The sequence below is a fragment of the Tachypleus tridentatus genome, chromosome 4 (genome assembly GCF_004210375.1).
Source record: "Tachypleus tridentatus isolate NWPU-2018 chromosome 4, ASM421037v1, whole genome shotgun sequence".
Taxonomy (NCBI): Eukaryota; Metazoa; Arthropoda; class Merostomata; order Xiphosura; family Limulidae; genus Tachypleus; species Tachypleus tridentatus.
The window spans coordinates 48,428,873-48,454,817 of NC_134828.1; the positions used below are offsets into that span (position 1 = coordinate 48,428,873).

The window sequence follows — 25,945 nt, forward strand, 5'->3', positions numbered from 1 at the left end:
AACTCTTCATTATATTCACTAACTTACCCTCTGCTAGAGTTTGCATGTTTCACCACTCTTAGTTTACAAAACCAATACTTAACACTAAAGATTGATTTTATTTGTACCATCAGCTCCAAATGATGATTTTGCTTGTTGGATTTTGTGCAAAACTACGTGAGAGCTACAATGCTAGCCACCTCTAATGTTGAAGTTATAGATGGACTAGATGGGAGGAAGCTAGTCAACATCACTCATATCCAACTCTTAGACTATTGTTTTCAGACCAAAAAAATAGGAGTTAACTATCATTCTTATAATGCACCCATGACTCCAAAGTGCAAAGCATTATTTTGCTTTTGGAAGTAACAGGACAAGAACTCTGGAACTTCAGCTCTGCACTCTGCACTGTGTATTTTCAAATAAATAAATCAGTACCACCAGATAAATTTCAAAACCAATGTTTGTTAAAATCATCAGAAGTAATTATAAAGAACTTCAAATAAATACGCCATTTTGTATCTTAGAAACATATTGATAAAAATAAAGCAAGTACTCTCTATAATTTCTTGATGACATTAATAAAGTAATCAAAGATATATTTTACAAACAGCCTCTGGTTTTTATCTCCTTCTCTTGTCTCTTATGTTGATTGTAAACCAAAATTTCTGTTCCATATTGAATCCTTCTTCAGGTGCAGACAAGGCCACACAAAGAACACTCAATGTTGTTTTAGCATAAAGTAAGAAACAACAACAAAGAAAAACAACAAGAAATTATCTTAATCTATAAAATATACTGTCTAAACCAACTTTGAAAGAAATATATTTTTATGTATAGATTCTTAGTTTATTTTGTCCATGTTAGAATTACAATAAAGAATAGGAGTTAACTATCATTCTTATAATGCAATTATTCTATTACAATTAGAATAAAGAATCTTTGTTATAGAAGTATACAAGTTTTAAGAACTTTCTATATAATTTTTCTATATAATTACCTAGTACAATTTTAGCAGTCATTATATATGACATTATGACATAAACTGACCTCATGTAGACATGTGTATTGCATGTGGTATGGGGCTACCTTTTCTTCCCCCTTGATTTCTACACTGATGTGAAGGCGAATAGCACTAGACACAACTGATTTGTCTGTTCTTTTCTCTAAGCAAAAGATTATTGTAAAAGAACTTTTAAAGTAGTGACAAATTTATCGTATAATAATAAATCTATTCTTATTTGTCATGTAATTGTCATAATTGTGGTTTCTCAGCAGCTGCAAGTTACAAAATCTTATACATACTCATTGCATAACTTAATTGTTGCTCTTATTTTCACTATACATTCTTAAGTTTTAGGTAAAATACAACCATCTAAAACAAACATTATTTTAATCATAGAATACAAATTAAAAAAAAAAAGGTCAAACTTATTTTTACCAAGGTTGTACCAAACATCCATTTCTCCACTCAAAGTTCTCACTTCAATAATAGATTGTCCTAAAAAGTCATCACTCTCTCTGGTGAGTTTTTGTCGCAATTTAGACTTGAGATCATTATCTTCATCCCTGCAGAAAATTCAAATCATAAGCACTAATTATGAGTAATTAAAAATCAGTCACAACTATTGCTCAAATGAAAAGCTAAATTTAAGATATTTTTGGACCAAGTTGCAGACTAATTTTTTTTTGTTCTGGTACTGAATAAAAAAACAACAACAAAGTAATTAGATTAACAATGTGTAATGCTCTCTATAAAATATTATACCTGGGAAGTGAAAATTTTAAATGTATGTTTAGAAAATGAATTATCATAGAATTCACAAGATGATATCTGCTTTTATGCACTTTGATTACAATAATTACATTTTATTGAAAATATGAAGATTATATTTTTCCCACATTTGCACTGAAATCTGTTCTACAAGTGAAAAATATAATAAAATAAACAAAGGTGAAAAAACTTGTGATAAGATTTAGAAAGAAAGTCAACTCTCACTTGGCAGTAAATATAATAAAAAGTTTCTTAAAACTTAGATACTACATGCAACATGAATCATAAAACCCTAATGAAATGAGCTGAAATATTTAATTCGGTTATCAGTAATAGCAAAATATAGAGATGAGCTTTCATAGAATAAGTTATATAAATCAAAATAAGAATGTACCTAAGACCTAAGCTCAGCAATAGTTATTACAAAATCCAAGCTCAAAACAATTTTGACCAGACGCATTGTTAGGCACTGGTACAAAAAACCTGTGCCCTGAATCTAGTTGAAAATACCCAAAATCCCCAGCTGGTGTCTTGAAATATTAAAATATAAAAAAACATGATTGTAACATGCTGAAATGCCAAAAATTCCAGAGTCTATGGACCTGAGCCTCAAATATTTTTAGAACTTAGCAACACCTCTAGTTTTGACTGAGAAGAAAAAAAAGATACATGATGTTTCTTTCAAGCACAAGCTAAGTTTCAATACACTTGGAAACATAATGATGGGTTTTTAGTTTTCTCTCTTGCTAAAACGTGAGAGATATATTTTAAAATTGTTAATAATGTGAGAATTTCTTTAAAATAAAAACAAACAAAACCAACACTCACTTTGATACGATCAGAAGAATTGTGACATTCACTAGAACAAGAAAGTATATTGTTTGTGTGAGTAAACATCATTTATGATAACAGCATTCGATAGATATACACAAATGTTTAAGTTAATTTGCGTGTTATGATTTAGATGGTTTAAGTATAGAATGAGAGTTAAATTTAGTTATTTTTAGAAGTGATAGTTTATTGTAGGTTTGTTCATGTAACTGTGTTTATATTATATGTGATGTTAGTTCAACTGTTGTGAATTGGTGCTTGTTGTATTATTGCTTCATGTTACTAAAAACTTCTAAGTTTTTCTCTTATCAGTTGAGTGTTATTTCATCATAGCATCTGTAGTGTGTGAAACATTCTAGTCCTCTGTCATTATATAAATAGATGTTCAAAATGAAGTTTAAGTAAGTTAGTTAGAAAAAGATATTCAGGCAGTTATGGAATAAGATAGCTAAATAGATCTAGACTGCATGATTACCCATACAGAGTATATAGAGTGGCAACTTGTAAAGTGAAGTTGTCATAAACTGTATTGTAGTAACAGAATATAGAAAAATTAATTTGGCTGGTTAATTGTGTTTTAAAGTAACTGGGCCAATTTGAATGGACTTTGACATAAAAAAGATGATTATCTAAAGCTCTAGATACAACTGTGATAACTAACAGCATAATGAACATTTGTATATATGTTTGACTTGCTTTAATATGTTATGTTAAAAGAAGTGGACTGTGTTGCTCTTTGTGTATTATTAAAATGTATTGCCAACAAACCACAAATACCAACTATAAAAAAATCTGGCCCATATACACATAAAAACCAGATAGCATTAGCAACTTGTTTTTGAAGTCTCACCATAGTGGATATTATACCTGCTCATTTATCTAATGACTGGATCAACATGAACAGGTAGATAAATGTTCTACAACAATTTTCAAAAACTGCAAAAATTACATGACATATAGATTAATGACATAAAAATATACCTATACTTTTATGATAAATGTGTTTTTTCTCGAATCAGTATTTACATTTTCTAGGTAGTAATTTAGTGGATGTTCATGGATACAATTTTGAAAGCACCAAAATGTACATATAAGCATGTACTTGCAATATAAGTATTATTATGGGTGATAATTTCTTTGAGAATTGGTCCTGTTCACTTACATAAGAAAGGAAGTTTACATAAACAATGGAGAAGAATAGTAAAGAGATATTGCAACAGTGTTTAATATTATATTAAGAAAATTAGTGTTTTAGTTTGAGTGTATAATGTTGTGAGAATTAGTATTTTTGAAACAATTTTAAATATCCAAAATATTTTGAAATTTATGAAGTGATGCAGGTCCTTTTCTACTGTTCCTTATTGAATTTAATATTCCTGTCTTAAGATGGTGTATAAAGGTGAAGAATTATGCTAACAAATTAAAATATTAATCTTAAACAAACTTTAATACATGAGTACATAAGAATAAAAACACTTTAAGAGAAATCCTACCCTCTATTAATTAAACCTTTTAAAGGAGAAACAGCAATATTCCTAATGAGAGAGAAATATTTTAATAAAACCCTTTTTCAAAATTTTAAAAGAATGAAATACCTTAAGCTAAAATAATTTTTATATTTACTTTAATTAAGGACAGTCTTTTAATGTTTATACCCAGCACATAATTATCCAAAATCAACTTTCTTTGTTTACTGAGTTGTTTCTATGCTCATACCTTTAGGTAAATAAAACTTGGTTCATCTTACAACTCTGCAAGTTAAAAGTTTTCTTCAATGTTTCTATAAAACATGCCATTTCACTCTCTATCTCAAATGTTTTGAAGAGAGAATCACATCTTTATCAATAAAATGTGTATCATCTCTTTAATTAAAGAATATTGTTATATAAATGCAGCAAAATTTTATGTAGTAAGACTAATTAACAGAAATACAGTCAATGCAAATGTGGGTATGGAAGACTTCAATAATATGAGACTGAACAGAAATTAAAATTGCTTTTGTCATCTAGCATCCAAATAGTACAGTACAAAATATGGTTTAGTATTCACAATACATTTCCACATGAAGCAACATTCCTGATATTTTTTCTCACCATTTAAACAAAAATGAGGGAAAACCATCTATATATATATTTATCACTTACACAAACCAGATAACTTGAAATGTAAAGAATATTATCAACTGAAGACTCACTAGTAACAACAAGTTTAATGCATTTAATTACATCCATGTCATAAATACATTTTACAAATACAATGCCAGATTAGCTGAATATATGCTTGGATAAAAATATATGTACTTCGTTTTTGCACAACAGCTATCAAGATAGTTAACCTTTATCACAACATGGCCAGTTATGAGAACATTTTTCTTACATACATTATTTCTTTTAACATAACTACACAAAATATTTGTTAATACCTTTTAGCCATTTAAGAACATCACTATAATATTAAGTATTTTGCAAAAGTGTAAAATTGATTAGAAATGAATCTTAAAGTATAAAGTTTTCTTTCATTAAGTATTTACTAATTTTACAGAAAACATACATACAAGTAAAATTTTTCATTCCATACAGGGTTTAGATCCTGAGGCATGGTGTGTGTGCGTTTTTTAGTCTTCCCAACCTGGACGGTTACATAAGGGTCACTTGTCCCACTTTTATCTTTGGCTATAAGACCCTGGGCACAAATAACTGTAACAGAATTTAGGGACTCACAAATGTAGCCTGTCACCATTGAATTGTACAGTAGTCTTAACTGCAAAATATTCATGAATAATAAATATATTATACAACTACTAAGATTGTAAGTACAGATAACTTACAGTATTTGTGGGTAGGCTGACATTTTATATGACTCCCCATCAATAAAAATATTTCTTTATAAGAATAACATATTAGTAAACAGAGTGTATATCTAATAACACCATTGGTAAGAAAATATTTAACTTATCAGCATATCAACAAAAGAATTAACTTTATGATAATTGATGTTTGAATCAAAATAGCTTTAAAATAATTCACAGAGTCATCAAAGCTGCTTTGATGAATAGTGAAATAATGTTTGTGATATGTTCTTGGATTTAGATACTTTTGTTCATTAGAGGATGGATAATTTGCCTTTGACAATAGTAAAACATTACAATGGTATGTTTGATTTCCTTTTCTTTCTTGTTTCTTACTTTTCATGGATTTCTTGTAATTTATACTTTGGGTACTTGTTGACTGTTCTTATAATGATTTAAATTTTTGATCATTGTAAATGAATAAGTCCACCTATTGTTCACATAGTAATAATGACTATGTGCTATCATTTGTATTTGTTTCATGTAATAATCAATGTAGAAGTTATACAGTATTCATGGACTTTGATATTATTCTCTTACATGTGAATACTTTAAGCTCTCAATTAGCATTTTCTTTTAAATTTGAATTAAATGTCAAATACAATAAGCTACTTTCTTTTGAATTATGAGTTATTTAAAATGAAGTTTGTTACAAATTTAAATATAAAAAACTTTAACTTCATCTTAAAAAACTGGACCACTAAAATCACAGTTTTCAGAATGGAGGAACACTGGGAACAGTCAACACAGGTGCATTTTAACACTGGTATTTACTGATATAGAAAGCAACAATATAATATGTGTACATGTTCAAAGTAAACTCCCTTGCCAAAGTTATCCTGATTGTATCATAGAATACTAATTGTATCATTGTACTAATACAGTGTAGCATCATTCTTAGTCTGTTCATTCTATGAGGCATGATCAAATCTACTTTCCAACAGAATCCATTCTTCCAAAACTCACCAAACGGGTGGTGATTAAGTAGTGTTTAAAGTAAGCCAGAACTCAATTTCAACAGAAGTGTTAGATCCAATTATAAACATAATAGTGCTATTAATCAATTTTTGTGTTTTCACAAAACATGTACCAGTAGACATGAGTCATGTGATGTATTTACTGTAAGCAGATATGTACAAAGCCTAAAACCTATTTCACCTATAGGAATGCACTACTTGGGTTCCATAAGTTTAATATTTTAAAAATTTATGAGCCCTAGCCATTGAACTATACTTATACCTTTTACAAATTATTAAATTTACCTTTATAAAATAGATCTAGTTTCTAGCACAACATTTTAGTTGTTGTTATGCACACAGATATTATTCGACTTTATGTTTCTATGGTGGTTGTGTAGACCCTGACCTGAAATTATAAGTAATTTCAAGAAACTATTGTACAAGGCTGATGAGAAATTTATTATACAAAGGATGTTTCATATTTATAGAGATCTTAGGGTGATCAGAATTTATATATCCTAAGCATTAATTTAATTTTAAGGGTGTAAATAAGGTGCTTAGTAAATGAGAAACAAATATAACAATTCTTGGGAGACCTCCTTTGCACCCTTTCCCTACATAAAGAGATGACTTCTTATGTACCCTCACCACTTTTAAAGATTTAACTACTTTCAACATTTCCTCTCACTAGAATTTCCAGTTTAATTACAAATTAAGAAAAAAACTGTTTTAACCTTTTAAATTAGTCCCTTAGTTTGACCACAAAAACATTTCTGTAGAGTAGATCTGTGTCCTGCTGTGATCTTTATGCTGTTACTTTAAAACTAGGCATAGGTTTTGTTGCTGAAAACCTTATCATAAGGCCTCTGGAAAATGTTCTGATAAATTCCCTTCAGGTAAATAAAAATGGGATTCTAAAGTAAGCAAATTATGTTGAATATTCTTGAAGCAACATAAAATTTATATAATCTAAATATTCAGAAAAATCATCTGAAAATAGACTTCAGAAACAGCACTTAGGCACATATGGGCCATTTTGATGTAGTGATAAAGTTGTGATGAATTTGTTGCAAAAATGAATTTTGGAACATTTATAATGTCAAGAATGAAACGTTTTTGATGTTTCATAAACCCAGTTGAACTATCAAATTCCTCATACTACTGAATAGTCTCTAACATTGTGCAAGGGTCTTATATTTATAGAAACTAAAACCTCTCAATTTAAATCTGCCACAATTTACAACGTTTTGACACAATCCTACATGTTATCATAATTGATCTACCTATATAGCATATCTGATGTTATATTTATGCTTTTCAAGTTCTCTCAGAGTGTACTGGGTAAGCTACGTAGTGTCTAAGTACAAATCTGGTGCTTAAAAACACATCATTTAAATTAAAGTACATTACTGAAATGACCCTGTGTAATTTACATATCCAATTTTACTACTGAAAGATAATTAAACAATATCTTGAGGAGATAAGACTTTAACATACAGAAGTAAAATATTTGTTTATGCAATAGAATTATACAAAGTATTATGCATGCACAACACAAAATAAAAGTAATATAATACTGCATGGGCCTCAAATTATATTGCAAAAATGAAAAATTCATAACTCAAAATAATTAGAAATAATTCTACTTCTGGTTATTACTTTATTATGGCATTTTCACTTGTATGTGTGTGTGCATCCTATTTGTGCCTATAGATGGCAAGAAATACCAATGTAAAATGATTTTTATATTCTGCTTGATTCTAAAGTAACTATGATAAGTTAATTTTGTCTGAATGATGGTGACTGTAGAATAATCTAGAAAACAAGCACTGAATCACTCATAGAATTAGAAGTTTGTGTATTTAATACATGAAAGAATATGTGTAGTGATTTGTTACAAATGAAAGAAACAGAGCATGTTATAGGCATCTGAATCAAATACAGTATTTTAATAAGGCTGAAGAAGAATATGGTTGATTCTATAGTAATAACAACTATTACTTTGTATAACTTTAAAGTTGAATTAAAAGAAAATGAAATAAATTGTATTTGAATAAAAATATACTAAATTTTAAATTCAAAATGAAAAGAAGTAAAAAATGAAGTGCAAAAGGTTAGCAGGTAGATACTGCAGTGAAACAAGTGAAATAAAGACAAAACTTCTATAGGATGTTTTGGATCTATCAGATCTCAAGCAAATCACCTTTTTTACAAATGACCAATGAGTAAATGAGCACCGTAATGCTAACATATTTCTGTTACTTGTGTTGACCCTCACAAAGTAGTCCTCTACACACAAGGTAATGTAGAATACAATAAAACTAAACCATGAGACTGTAGATAAATTCCTTAATTAGTTAGTCTACAGAAAATAACACCCTTAAATTTAACCTAACATAATTACTCGAGATTAACATTTTTTTTACTTTGAAAATGTATATTTGGTAGATACTTATCTTTCCTTGCACAAAAGTTATCTTGATTGTTGTCTGCCCTCTAGGCATTGCTAAAATAATTTTTTGTAACCAACACACCACTCTTTATATCTTATCACTTTTGTACTATTCTGACCATGCACATATTATGTGACTATCTCAACCAAGAGTATTGTGCTACCTATAACAGCACAGCTAGTTCCTCTGCTATTAATGTGCAATCCTTGCTTTCAAGAATTGGTAGGTACTAGAATAAAATTCTGGTTTTAGTTGAGAGAAATGGTGGGAAGTGAATGAGAGGAGGAAAGTATGTATTGAAATTAGATTTTCAGTGTTCAAAAATGTTAACTTCCAAAATGAACTTACCTGTGAGGTACAGCACTACTTCTGAAAGAGGTATAATGCTCTTCACCCAGGAACGAGGAATGGAACATGACTGTGAAAGTATTAAGAAAACATAAGCTGTAGCAACGTATAACAAAAGAGCAAAAACAAATGGCTAGGCCATTTGAACCACTTTATCAATTCCCAACAAGCACAACTGTAAGTAAATAGAGTCTCATACTCGAAACAACAGGAATTACAAAGAGGATGAAAGCAACAGTTGTAACTAGACAAATTCCCAAAAAACCCATGGGAGCAAAAACTATGACAAATGAAACCTGGTATTATAGGGTCTTGGCATTTCCTAAACTCAACCATAAGGACAATAAAAACTCTAATTGGTATAGTCAACTACATCCAAAACCTCAATATCCAGGAAAGGGTAGCAAGCCCATAAATCATGGATGGCAGGAAAACACTCACTCCAGAGCATGACATAAGATTAGCAATGAGTTAGAAATCCAATATGAGAGAGAAGGAAGACTGGTCCAAAACGTGCAAAGGTCAATAACATCTACATCAGAGGAGAGGATGTGGGAGTGCCATGGACAGAAATATAAACATCCCACGTATATCTTCTATGACTCATTACACAGAAGGTGTGTGTTTTTTTCTTATAGCAAAGCCACATTAGGCTATCTATTGTGTCTATCAAGAAGAATCAAATCCCTAATTTTAGAGTTGCATATGCATAGACTTTCCATTGTCTCAGTAGGGGACGACACTGAAAGAAGAATCAAATTGTTTGAGGAATTAAGTTAACTGGTTTGCTTAGTATTCAAAAATAGCCTCTGGAGTGCCAACATCCACACGATGGTAGGATGAGTGCACCCAATCAAAGGGGTGAACAGAATTGAAATAGTTTCACTCCACGGTATGCATCTTTCAATCCAGAGGATGTTACACCTTCCAAGCTGGCAGAGTACCATTGTCCTACACTGAACTGAATGGTTATATCTATATATGTGGAACCAATCAAGCAGGATGCCTTTATGGTCAACCATCCCAGCAGTTTAGAACTGGTAGGTGGTAAAGATCCTCAAACTCCACTAGAAGTAAGGGGGGGAAGAGAATTGGAGGAATAGCTACATCGAAAAGATTACAATGGGTGATTACAGAACTCTATTTTGAAAAGCAGACCATATGGATTTATTTAATCAAGGCATGGAAGGGATGAACAACAATCCCCTTCTGTTTTACCCATGCTCTCTATGGGTGGTACATTCTGGGATGAGCCTATTTATCAAGCAAATATCATAAGGTATTGACCATCCATTAACCTTGTACAACAACACATCTTAAACAGGACTGTTCAGACCCATGGAAAGAGTGTTCAAACCAAAATAACATACAGTGTATATTTGTTTGTGTATATAAAGAAATCCTTGTCAGACATCACTATCAAAATGCAGCCTCCAGGAAACAAAATTCAAAACAAGGGCTCCTGAAAGAAAAGAAGGTATTAACAAAGATCTACCTAATGCTACAGAAACCTGAAGTATAACTACAGGAGGAAACAGAAACTGCAATTTGATGCAAGTAATGGGAGATGAATGTCTGAGGGGTGGTCAACATGCCTGACAGCAGAATCTCCTCCAAGGGCTGACAAAAACAAGAAGGGTAAAAGTGAAATCAAATCTCAGATTTGATAAGAGGTAAGATGGAACAATGCATGTTGGAAAGGGGAAAAAGACAAAAAGCCAAATGGATTAAATGATGAACTCAACTGGTAAGGGTAAAGGAGGGAAAGATTTCAAGAGGAAGTGTTGCCACAGGATGAAGAGATGGGAACAGGAACAGGTATAGAAGTCTATTCAGATCAGGAAAATGGTAGAGATGAGAACAGAGGAAAGAGAAATGGGCAAAAATGAGGAGTTATCCTCATAAGCAGCCATGATCTTGAGAAGGAAGGAATGATCCAGATAAAGGAGAAGATAAATTTGGTGGTACAGTGAGCAAGTGATGTCAGTAAGAGAACAGATTTTACTGATGCTGTCTACAGGGCAAGAGAAGAAGAGAATATGTCTTAAGAGGGATAGGTAAAACAAACAGCAAGAGGCAATGGGCTCGAATAGACGTTCCAATCCAGAAGTACCAAATGCCTGGCAAACCAACATATCTGGATAGAATGGATCAAATTGCAAGGACAGGGGAAAGAAAGACCCTGCAGTAATTAGAAAAATGGAAAGTATGGGATAGGGCTGCCCAATAACTCAATATCAAGGAGACCAAAGACCCCTTCTCAAAAGGCCTCATAATAAAATTGAGATACCAGTAACTATAGTACAAGAAAAACTGGGATACCCAAAGCCAGGACCCAGATGAGAAAAACATTCCATTTCTACTTATACACAGCTACAAATGAAGGACAATGTAATGCATTAAATGAAAAATCACCTGGCATGAGAAACTGGATCTTTTCACAAGGGTCTGGAAAAAAGCCAGGAATAAAGCTGGAGAACATGAAGTGTAAGATCTAGAACCAGCAACTGGAGTTTATGAAGAAGGTCAGGGAATAAAGAAAGAGGGATGGGGGAACAACTGTAACTGAAGTAATCAAGGAAATCACAATTGAGCAGGCTATCAAGGAGTAATCAGAAGGGCTTTTCACAGAGTTGTATGAATGAGGGAGACTACTTGATGGAGTTATTGGATTGGAGGATGAACACAATGGAACTTGTTTGATCAATCCTGGCTGAAAACATTTTTAGTCAAAGCTTCAGGATGAGGAACTGCAGACCAAAACAAAGGTAACTGGTGATTAAGGATGATGGCAAATATGAGGAATACCCCACTGATTGCAAAAAAGGTGAAAACCAAGGGGATGAAATGACCACTCCATTGGGTAAACTTGGTCTGGTTAGGAAAGACAGTCCACATGACATGCCATCGAATAAAGGTAATGACTGTGAGCCCAGAAGAGAAAATCAATGTTAGAAAACACAGAAATCTCAAAATTATCGAAATGCAGATGATCTTTGAAAATGGGAAGAAAATAATCCAAAGTCTGATAAATTGCAAGAAGTTTGAGAGCATTCATATGATTGACCAACACAACTCAGTCCTAAAGGGATGTATCTGTGAATAGATGTAAATATAGCCAGAATGTATGGAGAATGTATAAGCCTTGTCCAAACACCATGGGAGATTTTCCACAAAGTAGAAAGTTTTTTGGCAAACTACCAGGTGAAGAATAGGAAAGGAAGGGTGGGAAGAATAGAAAACATGGAGATGAGGCAAATGTTGAAGGTATACTAACATAAGTGAAAAATGGACATGAATGCGAGTCTCATGAATCAGGAAAGAAGGATGAAAATGTATAGTCAAACTATAAAACTGAGACAACAGACAGAACAAAATCATGTGTGAAGACAGAAAGTGGTGACATCTTTGTGATGAGAATCTTATTAGAAGATAATCAAACCACCACCACATGAAAGGAGCCAAGAAACAGACAAGTGAATACTACAATGTGATGACAGTGGGATCAGAAAAGAGACCAATGATCTGATAGCACAGAAACCAGGAGTCAATACTCCTGGCTCACTGACATAAGTGACCACAGTGAAGAGATAGAAATGTACCATAATCACAACACCACATAGAAGAGAAGGTAGGTGGGATAAGACTTGATGAATCACCAAAGGCTTGAGAAAAATATGGAGAAATGCTTTGATTGAACCTCAGCCCTCTAAAGAGGTGTATGGACACAGACATAGATTTGGATGAGGCAGACTAAGCACCATCCTCATCTCAATCTGTGCTCTGTTCAGCTACCAAGATAGGGATTTGAGAAGTTCCACTAATCAAGGAGTGTTCATCAAAGAAAATGTATATAAAACCAAAGCCCAACTGAGGTTGAAGTAACAATCTCCCCAAATAAATGAGGTATTGAAAAGAAGTCAGAACAAACTTTTTCCTTGTCATAAGGAAAGTAACTCCTTCTGCATCTTGTTGGAGCAGAAAAGCATGGACTCTGGACTGAGAATGGAAGGATGCAAGCAGAAATCAGTCAAACCAAAGAAGAAACAAAGTTAAAAGGTTGGGCAAAAGTTTGTATTTCCTGACAAAACTTGTAATAAGTTGTCTAGAATCACAAATATAGAAAAAGGAAGCAAAGCTAATCTTAGCCTTATAAGAAGAAAAAAATTAATACATCATTAAAGTAACAAAACAAAATTTTAAGCTGCACACTGATGAAAATTAGGAAGAAATGGCACAACTGAACACTTATGAAAAAAATCAGATAGAATAAAATATATATTATTAGTAGTAACGATATGAAATGTACCAACTATTGAAGCATATTCAATAAACAAAGTACCAACAAACATCAAATGGTCGAAGTATAAAATTTTTGATAGTCCAAATATATAATAATGAACATGCCAACTAACAGAAATTACTGAGAAAACACAATAAGTAATATCTAAGATATGAGACAAAGAAAGTAACTTAGATGACAAGGACATAGAATTAAGATCTCCATTGACTTAAATTAGGAAAAGAAGGAACATAGTTAATGAAAATAATTATCATTGCTAGTGGTAATAATGTGGAAGTTATAAACTAATAAAGTACTTTTACATGAAATGGACAAACTATCTAAATGACCCAACCCACGAAGAATATAGTAAAAACAAACATGTAAACAGATGAAATTTATTGAAAAATCACATAAGTAATCAATATGCAACATATATTTCCACGAAATTAACTGAGATGACAAAAGACATGCAACGAAGTTTTATACTGACATAAGTGAGGGTAAAAAGGCACATAGTGAGCAACTACATTTAACAAATTACAAATGGAACAATGAATTATATGCTACTAAATAATGATAAGTAAGGTACAAAGTACCAAAACATACCAAGTTAACAAATTACTTATAAATAGAAAACAAATGAAACATTTAAATGTACCTAGTCCCCAAAATGTCTAATAGTAATAACAAATGAGAAAACTCATGAAAATTACCTAGAAAACACTTGAATAAGCAATATCTAGGTTACCATTCATCAAAAATAACAAAATATCTAAACATGAATAATTATTAAATTTACTGACATTACAAAATAATCAATATATAATATACAATTACACTAAAGTAACATAAATAACAAAGTATGCCTAAATATCTATCTTACCAGTCCAAGCACCAAAGATATGAAACACCTAAGTTTTCCATAGGTAAACAAGGGCAAAGTCACACAAAAGGTATAAGAACTTGGCTTACCAAGGGGTATATAAATTTGGTGTGAAATGTACATGTTGAAAAACTTACCCCAAATCTCCTGAGAAAACTTGAGCTTGAGGAAGAAATCATTTAAAAAGAAAGAGAAGAACAAGACATGGTGGTCACCAATTTTGGGATGAAGATTGAAAAAGGAAAGGCTAAAGTGGTAACCCAATGTGTATTTTCTTTCTCAGAAATAGTGTCATGTTGAAAAGAAGAATAAAATGCCAACTGAAAGTTAGACTCTTAACTTCCTGTGAACCAAGGCATGTAATTCCTTGGAAGTCTTTTCATGTGCTTTGTTACCTATCACAGTAATATTATTGCCTATCACAGAAAACCTTAAATTCATAGAATTCGGGAACAAGAACATTTCAAATGAAAATTTGTAAAAACAAATTAAATCACTAACAAAGATTAGAAATTGTTGAATAAACTTTGTTAGAAATGGGAACAAAGCAAAATCAGAAATGGTAGTCACACTTGGAAGAATTAAATACATCTAAACTGTCTAATGCCAACTGAGAAAGTTTGAAATCAGCATGAATAACAAAGAACTCTTGCTATGTCATTATAGGTGGCATAATACTGTTGATGGAGAGTAGCCACATGATATTTACGTGTTTAGAAATGGTATAAAACTGGTGAGGTATAAATACTGATGTGCTAATTATTAACAATTCTTTTAGAAATGGTTATATGGCTAGCAACAATCCAGGAAGTCACTTCATTTTGGAATTAGGATGTTCCTTATTGAAATATCATAAAAATTCTATACTTGTAGAATATAGACTATAAAAGAGCAAGGTATTTACATACTACCCAATATAGTCTTATTGATGATGACTGAAACATCCACCTAGTCTGAAATAAAATGGTAAGGAAACATTAATCTACTAGTTAATGTAAAACAACTCTGAATTATCACTAAAACAAATAAAAATTATATGGACAAACACAGTGTAACAAACATTTGACAATTTCATTATCTTGAAAATACATGAAGGAGTCTTTAATTAGGTAATTTTTGCAAAAGGAAACATATTAAATTTAATATTTAACATAACAAATAATGCATGCTCATTTGTTATAAAAAATTTACAAATACAATAAATTTACTTCTAATAGCAACTGTCTGGTGCAAAAATAAGAAAGAACTGTTTAAACAATTTTTTCAGTCTATGACACAATTAAGGAAGGCAACTTGACAGATCTTTTCAAATTATATTAAATGATAATTACACTTAATTGTCCATCTAAGCTGCAAGGTAAATCTACAAGTAATAACCATCTTATGCATTTACATGCTACAAGATAACATGAAAACTGGTCATCCAACCTGTGTTGCAGGTAAGATTATGTTTAACAAAGGCTTAGTCAGTTTAATTAAACTACAGGTGATAAATATTCACCTGTGATAGCAATTTTAGCTGACCAGTTAGAAGTTCCCTCCATCATGGACTGTTCAGCTTGGAGCAAGGCATCTATGTATGTATCAGGATCAACACCAAATGTCAGCCTGTAATAAAAATATTCAACAAAATCTTATTAAAGACAAGATGCTAATTTTAAAGTATCAAAGCAATACTTCACAACAGTTAAAATTAGATAATTATACACAGATGCACAACTAACGAATAATGAATATTTTATGTTCCACCCAGAACACTGTTTGTGAAAAACAACGTGAACAATAAAGCATAAAAGTAATACTTCAGAACATTCGCATAACTATATAAACATACAGGACTCAATAATAATAAATACACTGTATCTTATGTTTTATCCAGAAAAAATTGTTCATTCAAAATACTATGTCAATAACAATACTTAACAAAAGATGAATTTTGATAAGTATTTACAGAAGCACAATAGCAGTACACCCAACATAGTTAATGTTGGATAACCGTGTATAGAAGCATTGAAGCAACACTTCACAATAGTTAATGTTTGATAACTATGTACAAAAGTATTATAACAAGACTTCACAATAGTTAATGTTTGATAACTATGTAGAAACACTTCATAATAGTTAATGTTGAATAAATATGTATGGAATCACTGTAACAACACTTCACAACAGTAAATGTTGGATAGCCATGTAAAGAAGCATTGTAGTAACACTTCACAATAATTAATGTGGAATACCTATGAATAAAAGTATTATAGCAACACTTTACAATAGTACAGAAGCATTGTAGCAACACTTTGCAATAGTTAATGTCATATAACTGTGTACAAAAGCACTGTAGCAACACTTCACAATAGTAAATGTTGAATGAATATGTATAGAATCACAATAGCAACACTTCACAAGAGTTAATATTGGATAATTATATAAAGAAGCACTGAAACAACACCTCACAATAATTAATGTTGGATAACAAGATACAGAACAATCATAGCAACACTTCATGACAAGTAATGTTGGATGTACAGAAGCATTTTCATAACACTTCACAATAGTTAATGTTAGATAACTATGTATAGAGGCACGGTAGAAACATTTCACAATAGTAAATGTGGGATAGCTATGTACAGACACATTGCAGCAACATTTCACAATAGTTAATGATGGATAACTATGTACAGAAGAAATGTAGCAACCCTTCACAATAATAAATGTGGAATAACTGTATAAAAGCATTATAGCAGCACTTCACAATAGTTAATATTGAATAACTACTTATACAAGCACTGTATCAACACTTCCCAATAGTTAATATAGGATACATATGTATAGAATCACTGTAAAAACACTTCACAATAGTTAATGTTGAATACCTATGTGCAGAAGAATTGCAGCAAAACTTCACAATAGTTAATGTTAAATAACTACTTATAAAATCACTGTATCAACACTTTCAAATAGTTAATGTTCTATAATTATGTACAGAATCATAGTTGCAACACTTCACAAAAGTAAGTGTGGGATAACTATGTACAGAATCATAGTTGCAACACTTCACAGCAGTTGATGTTGAATTACTATGTACAGAAGAACTGTAGCAACACTTTACAATAGTAAGTGTGGGATAACTATGTACAGAATCATAGTTGCAACACTTCACAGCAGTTAATGTTGAATTACTATGTACAGAATAACTGTAGCAACACTTTACAATAATTAAAGTTGGATAACTATGTATATAAGCACTGTAGCAACACTTCACAATAGTAAATGTGGGGTAATTATATATAAATGCATTGCAGCAAAACCTCACAATAGTTAATGTTGGATAACTAAGTACAGAAGCATTATACCAACAATTCACAATGGTAAGTGTGGGATAATTATGAACAAAAACATTCTACCAACACTTCAAAAGAGATAATATTGTATAACTATGTAGAGCACCAATACAGCAATACTTCACAATAGTAATTCTTGGAAACTATGTATAAAGGCACCGTAGCAATACTTCACACAAATTAGTATTGGATAACTATGTACAGAAACATTGTAGCAACACTTCACAATAGTTAATATTAGATAACAATGTACAGTAGCACTGTAGGAACACTTTAGAATAGTTAATGTTGGATAACTGTGTATAAAAGCAATGTAGAAAAATTCACAGTAATTAATGTTGGATAACTATGTACTGAAGCACTGCAGCAAAACTTCACAACAGTTAATGTTGGATAACCATCTACAGAAGTGCTGTAACAACACTTCAAAACAGTTAATATAACTACATACAGAATCATTGTAACAACACTTCAAAATAGTTAATGTTGGATAAATTGTATAGAACTATTGTAGCATCACCTCACAACAGTAAATGTTGGATAACTATGTACAAAAGTACTGTAGCAACACTTCACAGTAGCTAATATTGGATAACTATGTACAGAACCATTGTATCAACACTATACAATAGTTAATGTTGGATGACTCTGTACAGAAGCAATGTAGCAACACTTCACAATAGGAAATGTTGGATAACCGTGTATGAAATAACTCTAGGAATACTTCATAACAGTTAATGTTGGAAAATCACTTATAAAAACACTATATATAGCAACAGTTGATAATAGTTAATGTTGGATAAATATGTATAGAAACACTGTAGCAACACTTTACAACTGTTAATGTTGAATAACTTTGTACAGAAGCATTGTAGCAACACTTCACAACAGTAAATGTAGGATAACTATGTATAAAAGCATTGTAGCAATACTCTACAATAGTTAATGTTGGAAAATCACTTATAAAAACACTATAGCAACAGTTGATAACAGTTAATGTTGGATAAATACATATAGAATCACTATAGCAACACTGTAGCAACACTTTACAATTATTAATGTTGGATAACTATGTACAGAAGCATTGTAAGAACACTTCACAATATTAAAGTTGGGATAAGTATGTAGAAAAGCATTGTAGCAACATTTCATGACAGTTACTATTGGATAACTATGTACAGAACCACTGTAGGAACAATTGAATATAGTTAATGTTGGAGAACTATGTACAGAAGTACTGTAGCAAATTTATAATGGTTAATGTTGGATAACGTTGTACAGAAGCACTGTAGAAACACTTAACAATAGTAAATGTTGGACAACACCTTGTAAAAACACTGTAGCAATACTTGATAATAGTTATCTTGGACATACATGAATGGAACCACTATAACAACAGTTCACAATAGCTGATGTTGGAAAACAAAGTACAGAAGCACTGTAACAACACTTCACAATAGTTAATGTTGGATAACAATGTACTGAAATAATATATCAATACTTCACAATAGTAAATGATGGATAACTGTATAAAAGCACCATAGGAACACTTCACAACAGTTGATGTTGGATAACTATCTACAAAAGTACAGTAACAACATTTCACAATAGTTAATGTTGGCAATCACTTATGAAAACACTGTAGCAACAGTTCATAATACTTAATGTTGGATAAATATGTATAGAGTCTCTGTAACAAGTTAATGTTGGATAACTATGTATAGAACCATTGCAACAACACTTCAGAATAGCAAATGTTGGATAACTTTGTACAGAACCATTGTAGATACACCTCAAAATAGTATATGTTGGACAACTATGTATAAAAGTATTGTAGCAACACATCATAATAGTTAATATGTGATAAATATAGACAGAATTACTGTAGCAACACTTTACAATAGTTAATGTTGAATAAGTATGTATAAAAGCACTGTAGCAACACTTCACAACAGTTCATGTTGGATAAATATGTATATTAATATTTTATGATGCATTCAGTAAATATTGTTTGATAACCATCATAAAATTAGCTTGGTTGGATTGAAATGAATGATAAGGTTTATGAAATCAAAAATAAATAAACTAAACAATTTTTTGTATCTGTATATAAGATCCTTTTGGGTTTACTCTGATAGTCTGAAAAAATCATAATGTATTACTAGTCTGAAAAGTTTATTTACTTTTAGTGTAGTAATACTTACATTGTTTCAGTTGGTAGTATCTTATATATTTAGTTTACACTGCTAGTGTTACTGCTGTAAATAATACTGACTCAACAAACTTGTGTCATCTATCACCACTATAGTTGTTGGTAAATTAAAGTTGTTTTTTTTAATTTATTGAAGGTTGCATCATTGTTTAAAAATATATTTAAGGACAAATTCATTTAGTTTGAATTTATGTTGTATGATACATCATTAATCAGAAGTAATAAATTTGTTTCACATTGTAACTGACAGATTATTTTGGTCTGATTTAATTGCAATTTTGCTACAGTATTTCCTCAGGTTGTTAAACTTAAAATACTTTACCAGCTTTGGTGCTATGCACTTTAGCTAACTTTGTTCTTATCTAATTCCACTAAGTAGGGTTTTAGATAAACCATATATTGCCAAAGCTTGTAAAATATTTTAAGTTTGACAGCCTCATCAAACATTGTAATAAAAATAGTAAATAATTCAGATTAGATTAATGTGTTATTTATTAAAATTAATCTGGGGGTTCTTTTAATATTACAGTTTTCTATGTCAGTAGGGCTACAACATCCAAAGTCACAACTGAATGACTATTTAAATAAATTATAAGGTACTAAGGTTTATGATGTAATGGAAAACATAGCATAACAGAGAACTAGGTAATGTAATAATGGGAGGATAAAACATGTTTAATGATGTAATAAATTAAACATTAAGAATAAAGAAATGATTCAAACACAAGAACAAACAAACTCCTTACACAAACTGGAACTATAAAGGCTGTACTGAGGTTGAATTTTGATATTGACCAACTTCTAATTTTAAAAGTACCTTCCTTTGTTACATAATCACAAGTATCAAACTCAATTAAAAGCATTATAAGTCTGTAAACCTACTGCAATACCTCTGAGGGGCATTTCTTTGTTGTTGTTTTTTTATCACTAATAAGTTCATTTTATAAAGTAACAGTAAAGGTAAGTAGGGAGACTCCATTATTTTTTACTTTGTCCACAGCCTACCAGAGCCTCAATATGTCACTGTTTATTGTCACATATAGAGAGTATAAAATCTGTGGTTACAACACTTCACCAGGTTAACCTTTGATGGACAGGAGACAATTATTTAAAGCTATGGATACAAATGTGGTAACCAACAGTTACAGTGGTGGCTGTAAAGTGAGTTTCACGGCTTGTATTATAAAAACAGACAGAGAAGAATATTTTTTCTTGTAAATAAGGTTCTAAAGTAAATGAATTAGTCTGTATGGACTTTTGTCAAAAAGATAATTACTTAAAGCTATGAATACAACTGTGGTAACCCCCTGGGTAACATATGTGGATTGATCACTGATTATATTGTGATAATAGAAAACAGAAGGAATAATCAGTTTTGATAAAGGATGTTTTAAAGTAATTGAACCTATCTGTGTGGACTTAGATGAAAAGGAAACAATTACTTCTTAAAGCTTTGGATACAGCTGTGATAACCAATAGTGTAATGAAGTTTTGTACATATATTTAACTTGTTTTGAGTATATTATTTTAAAACAAGTGAGTTATATGTGTGCTATCCATTTAAGTCAGAGACACCTATTGTAAAGAATTTACTGACTTTTGGCAAGTAAGGCAGGATTACATAGTGGTAAAAGGTAAGTGTAAGAGGGCATGGAAAACAGTGGAAGTAGGCCTATATATGCACAATTGTAGTTGTGGCAAAAATAGTGTAGAGATTACAATCACAATATATAAGCATGCCAATTGATTTTGGTAAATGGAGAGAGAGAGGTGTGTTTTTTGAGCTACAAGATAGTGATTTATGAGAGTTTGTTAAAAAACAAGAAGGTCTAGAAAGAAATGAGCATTAATAGAAAAGAAAGGAAAGAAGAGAAAGGAAAATGTAAATGTAAAAAAAGAGAAAGAAAAAATGAGAAAAAGAAAAGACTGGAAATAGAGAGAAAAAGAAAGAATAAGAGCACAAATTGAGATTACCAATCTCATCCAACAGAATGAGGAAAGACCCAAGAACGGCAATGGAATCAGGGCCAGCTGACCCAAGTCTGATGAAATGAAAAACAATATGGATGCTTTTCCGCTTCTTACAGGAAGAGGCCTACAAGTGTATGCAGGTATGACATCAGAAGATGCCATGGACTATGACAAATTAAAAGTGCCCTTGCTGAAATGCTATGAACATACAAAAGAAAGTTTTTAATTGCAATTTAGAGAAGTCAAACCTGACAGTAGAGAAACTGCATTTCAGTATCTGTGAAGATACTTAATAAGATGGACTGACATGGCTAAAGAGGAAAATACATTTGAAGGACTAGCAGTTCCTGATCATGTGCTCAATTGACATGTTACTATTTCTAAAGGAGAGAGCACCAAAAGGCATTTGAGATGATCAGACTGACAGAACAATATATCAAAGCTTATGAAGGGAGTATAATTGGCAACTTCAAGAATATCCATTTAAAATCAAGAGTAGTTGACCAAAAACAAGATACTACTAAAGGTGACTGAATGACTAAAAGAAAGAACACATGCTATATTTGTTATAAAACAGGGTATACTGCAAAGGAGTGTAAGTCCATTACCAACAAGCACCAGCAGAAATATCAACATAAGTCAACAAAAGTTACTTAGAAAGATGTTGCTGGTAAGAAACAAGAGAAGAGTGACTGTCACCATGGATTCTGATGCCAGAAGAAACAGAACAGAGAACTCACCAGATTCACCACAAGAATAAAGTGCTATCTCCATGCAAGTTAGCAAACAGATAAAGAGTACCAATAGTGAGTGGAGCATGTGACAGATATCACGTGTTGCCAACAACTACAACATGGTAGTAGATGAATATTATGTTGAGGACAAGAAAGTCTTGGTGCAGTAGTGCAGCAGTAAGAACCAGTCTAGTATCTGTGAATTTGGATGAAAAGTAAACAGTTATTTAATACTCTGGATACAGTTGTGATAACCAACAATGCAACGAAGTTTTGTACATATGTTAAAGTTGTTTTAGATATATTATTTTGAAACAAGTGGATTATAAGTGTGCTGTCCATTTATTGTTGAAATTTACTACCAACAAGTCCCAGTCACTCACTGTAAAGAATTATGGCTTTTCTAAAACTTGACAACCAGGGAGTCAAATGGAACAAAAAGGCATATTCAAAATAAACTCTGCAAAAACAAGTCCCTGGCCAAAGCACCAAAATGGTAACTTAATTTGTAGTATTTACAAATAAAGCCTGAACTAACACATAACTAGGAAGTTTGGAAAGATTTGTTTAAGAAAAATAACAGAACATAAGATTATAAAGAGCAGCAAAGAAAATATTCAAACCTAAGTGTAAAACTGAGAAAAGTATGTTTTTATTTCTTACACAAAGTTGAATTATTTACATGTGCTGATGTCTTATTTTGATACTAGCCAAATTCTAAGTTTCTCAGTAGTTCCTCTGTTTGCTGGAGCTAATAGATATTGCACGTAATATTCAGAAATAATTGCACCCATAATACATTGTTAAGGCAGACCAAAATCCTAGATTAAGTACCTCACTGATTTATATTCATTTAAGCCACACATAAATCACACTTCATGGTGAAAAAGACAGAGAGGCATGGATGGCTAAGTAAGTAAAAACTTTATAGAATAGACAATGTAGTGTGTAATTTTAGCTCAAGATGAAAAATATGTAAGTTTAGGTACATTATATCTGTTCATGAGAGTGTGGATTAAGTACAGAGTATCTAACAAAAAAATAAAATGTTGGAAAAACTACAACTATTCAGTTTTCAAACTGTAAAATGGTACAACTTTGTAGTTTTTATTTGCTACAACACAAAAATGCAGTGTTTATATTTCTTGACTCATTTAGAAAGATTTTTAATTAATTATTTGTCTACAGTTACTAAAAAGTATAATATGTCAATTTTGTAAAAAAGAGAATGCCAACAATTAAATCACATGAAAATATTTACTTACCCATGCAACTTAAAGAATAAATGAAATTATGCAATCTTATACTTTGGATAAAAATTTCAAACAATAAATTTAACTTAGAACATAAGAGCTTAAAATATTACACACTTTAAATAATTAAAAATACATGTAAAACTATAAGTACAGTTGAAAGACTAACAAAGTGAACTGAAATAGCATATATTTCTTCAATATGTTCAGATTTTAGATTGCTAAATAGCTTTGTAACTGCAGCTGGGTTGTCTTCTACACAAAGCCTTTTCAGAAAATGCCCTTTGAATACCTTAGTTGAAATTTGTACTTTTTATTTCATAAACCTAAACAGATAAATAATTAAAGAAAAATATAAACACATATAAATACTAACTTAATTAATGAATTATTCATAGGTTACATACTGGCTTTGTAGATCTAAAAAAAAATTGTTAATCTCATTATAAAACTATGGGTCAGTTATTTTCTCAAAAAAAGTATACATTTTTGGGCTTCTTCCTCTAATTTATAAAATTTGTAAATTTTAAAACCACAAAAACTTGTTTCCACTAACCGGATAAGTTCAAATTCTTCTGGTTTTTCTCTTTCTCTCATTTTCATTCTCTCTTTCATGGACATGATGATGTTGTTTGTTTTATCTTCAGCTCCATGTTTTAAACTTTTCTCTGCAGCTCCTAAACTCAAAATAAAATCATTATTTTATACCTGTTATCCTCTCCTATGCAAAACATTTTAAGAAATATATATACAAGTATTTAAAGTGATTTAAACAGCAGATAATTTCCAGTCAGTTAAAAAATTAAAGAAAATTAATTTAAACTATTCACCTAAAGCTACAGGCCAACTGAAGTGATTAAATAATTAAGAACTTACTCAATGGTACCCATTTCCTGTAGTTAATGCTTACATATGTAATGGACTCTAAGTTTTCAAAATGCTTAAAACTGTATGGGACAATTTCAAAGCATATCCCATAATGCTTCAAATTCTCAGCCTTGTGACCATGGCTTCAAGGGCTTTTTCTTCTTATTTTATAACAATTTATTTACTCATCAAAGTAAAATAATATGCAGGAAAGAAGATAACCATGAACCTCATAGAAGGAGTACCCATACTGATGCTGATGTTCTCTCTCAAATATTTTAGTCTTATAAAAATTGGTAGTCGCACAAGTTTGGGTGGCTTATTAAAATATGAAACCACAAGCTTTCTAGTGGTAGCCACAGTTTAAGTGGATTCATACTGTTTTACTTTCATAACTTAAATTTCTATCAAAGAAATAAACTCACAGCTAACTAAGTTAAGTTTTCAACAATGACTACAGAAAATAAAAAATATTCATTAAAACAGAAGACTAAAAAGATAAAAAAAATTTCAATTGCTGAAAGACAAAGATTTAGTGATACAAGGGATATATAGTTTTTCACCTTTAAATAACTACATGTTTTTAGCTTTTGGTTTTAATTTGCTTGAGAATTATGAATTTCATATTCACTAATCTCATTAACTCAATAAAAGTGTTTAACTTATACTGCTTCACTATTTTCTCTTATCTGGAAAATCTATTAATAAATATTGTTACTATTGGAACATATTATGACACAAAAACAGAAGGAAAACTACCTATACATTCACAAATTGAAAAATATTTTTTGTGACTAAAAATAATTTGTGCATTAAATAAAGTAATAAAAATTAAGGAATTAGCAATATTTTATTACATATTAGTTTTAATTTTTATGACTTGATTATAGTGCTTTAAAGAAATATGATATTATTTACTTTGTGAGATTTTTCAGTAAACTCTAATAACTACACAAAACTAAGCTGTGAATTTATTTTTGCAAATTTATAACATCCTCATAAGATGTTAAGAAGAAAATATATATTTATTTCTAGGAATGAATAAGAAATTTGAACATAACATGATTCTACAAGAAATTTTAATAATCATAAAAACCGAGTCTAAGAATTATATCTGGTTATTCAAATGACTCAACAATAATGATAAGCGAGAAAGATTAGTTATTGAACTTTTAACTGATTTGTTTGTTTGTTGTAGGGTAAAGCC

At 30.9% G+C, this 25,945-nt stretch overlaps 1 protein-coding gene across 1 annotated transcript in view; it reads right to left on the minus strand.

Annotated features, from left to right (window-relative positions):
• Positions 1–25,945, minus strand: part of LOC143249080 (protein unc-13 homolog B-like) — a 169,435-nt gene that overhangs the window by 97,828 nt on the left and 45,662 nt on the right. The window contains 5 exon segments of the mRNA XM_076498292.1: positions 1,030–1,145; positions 1,421–1,548; positions 5,139–5,280; positions 15,862–15,968; positions 24,428–24,548. Of these exon segments, the coding sequence (XP_076354407.1) occupies positions 1,030–1,145; positions 1,421–1,548; positions 5,139–5,280; positions 15,862–15,968; positions 24,428–24,548 (614 nt within the window).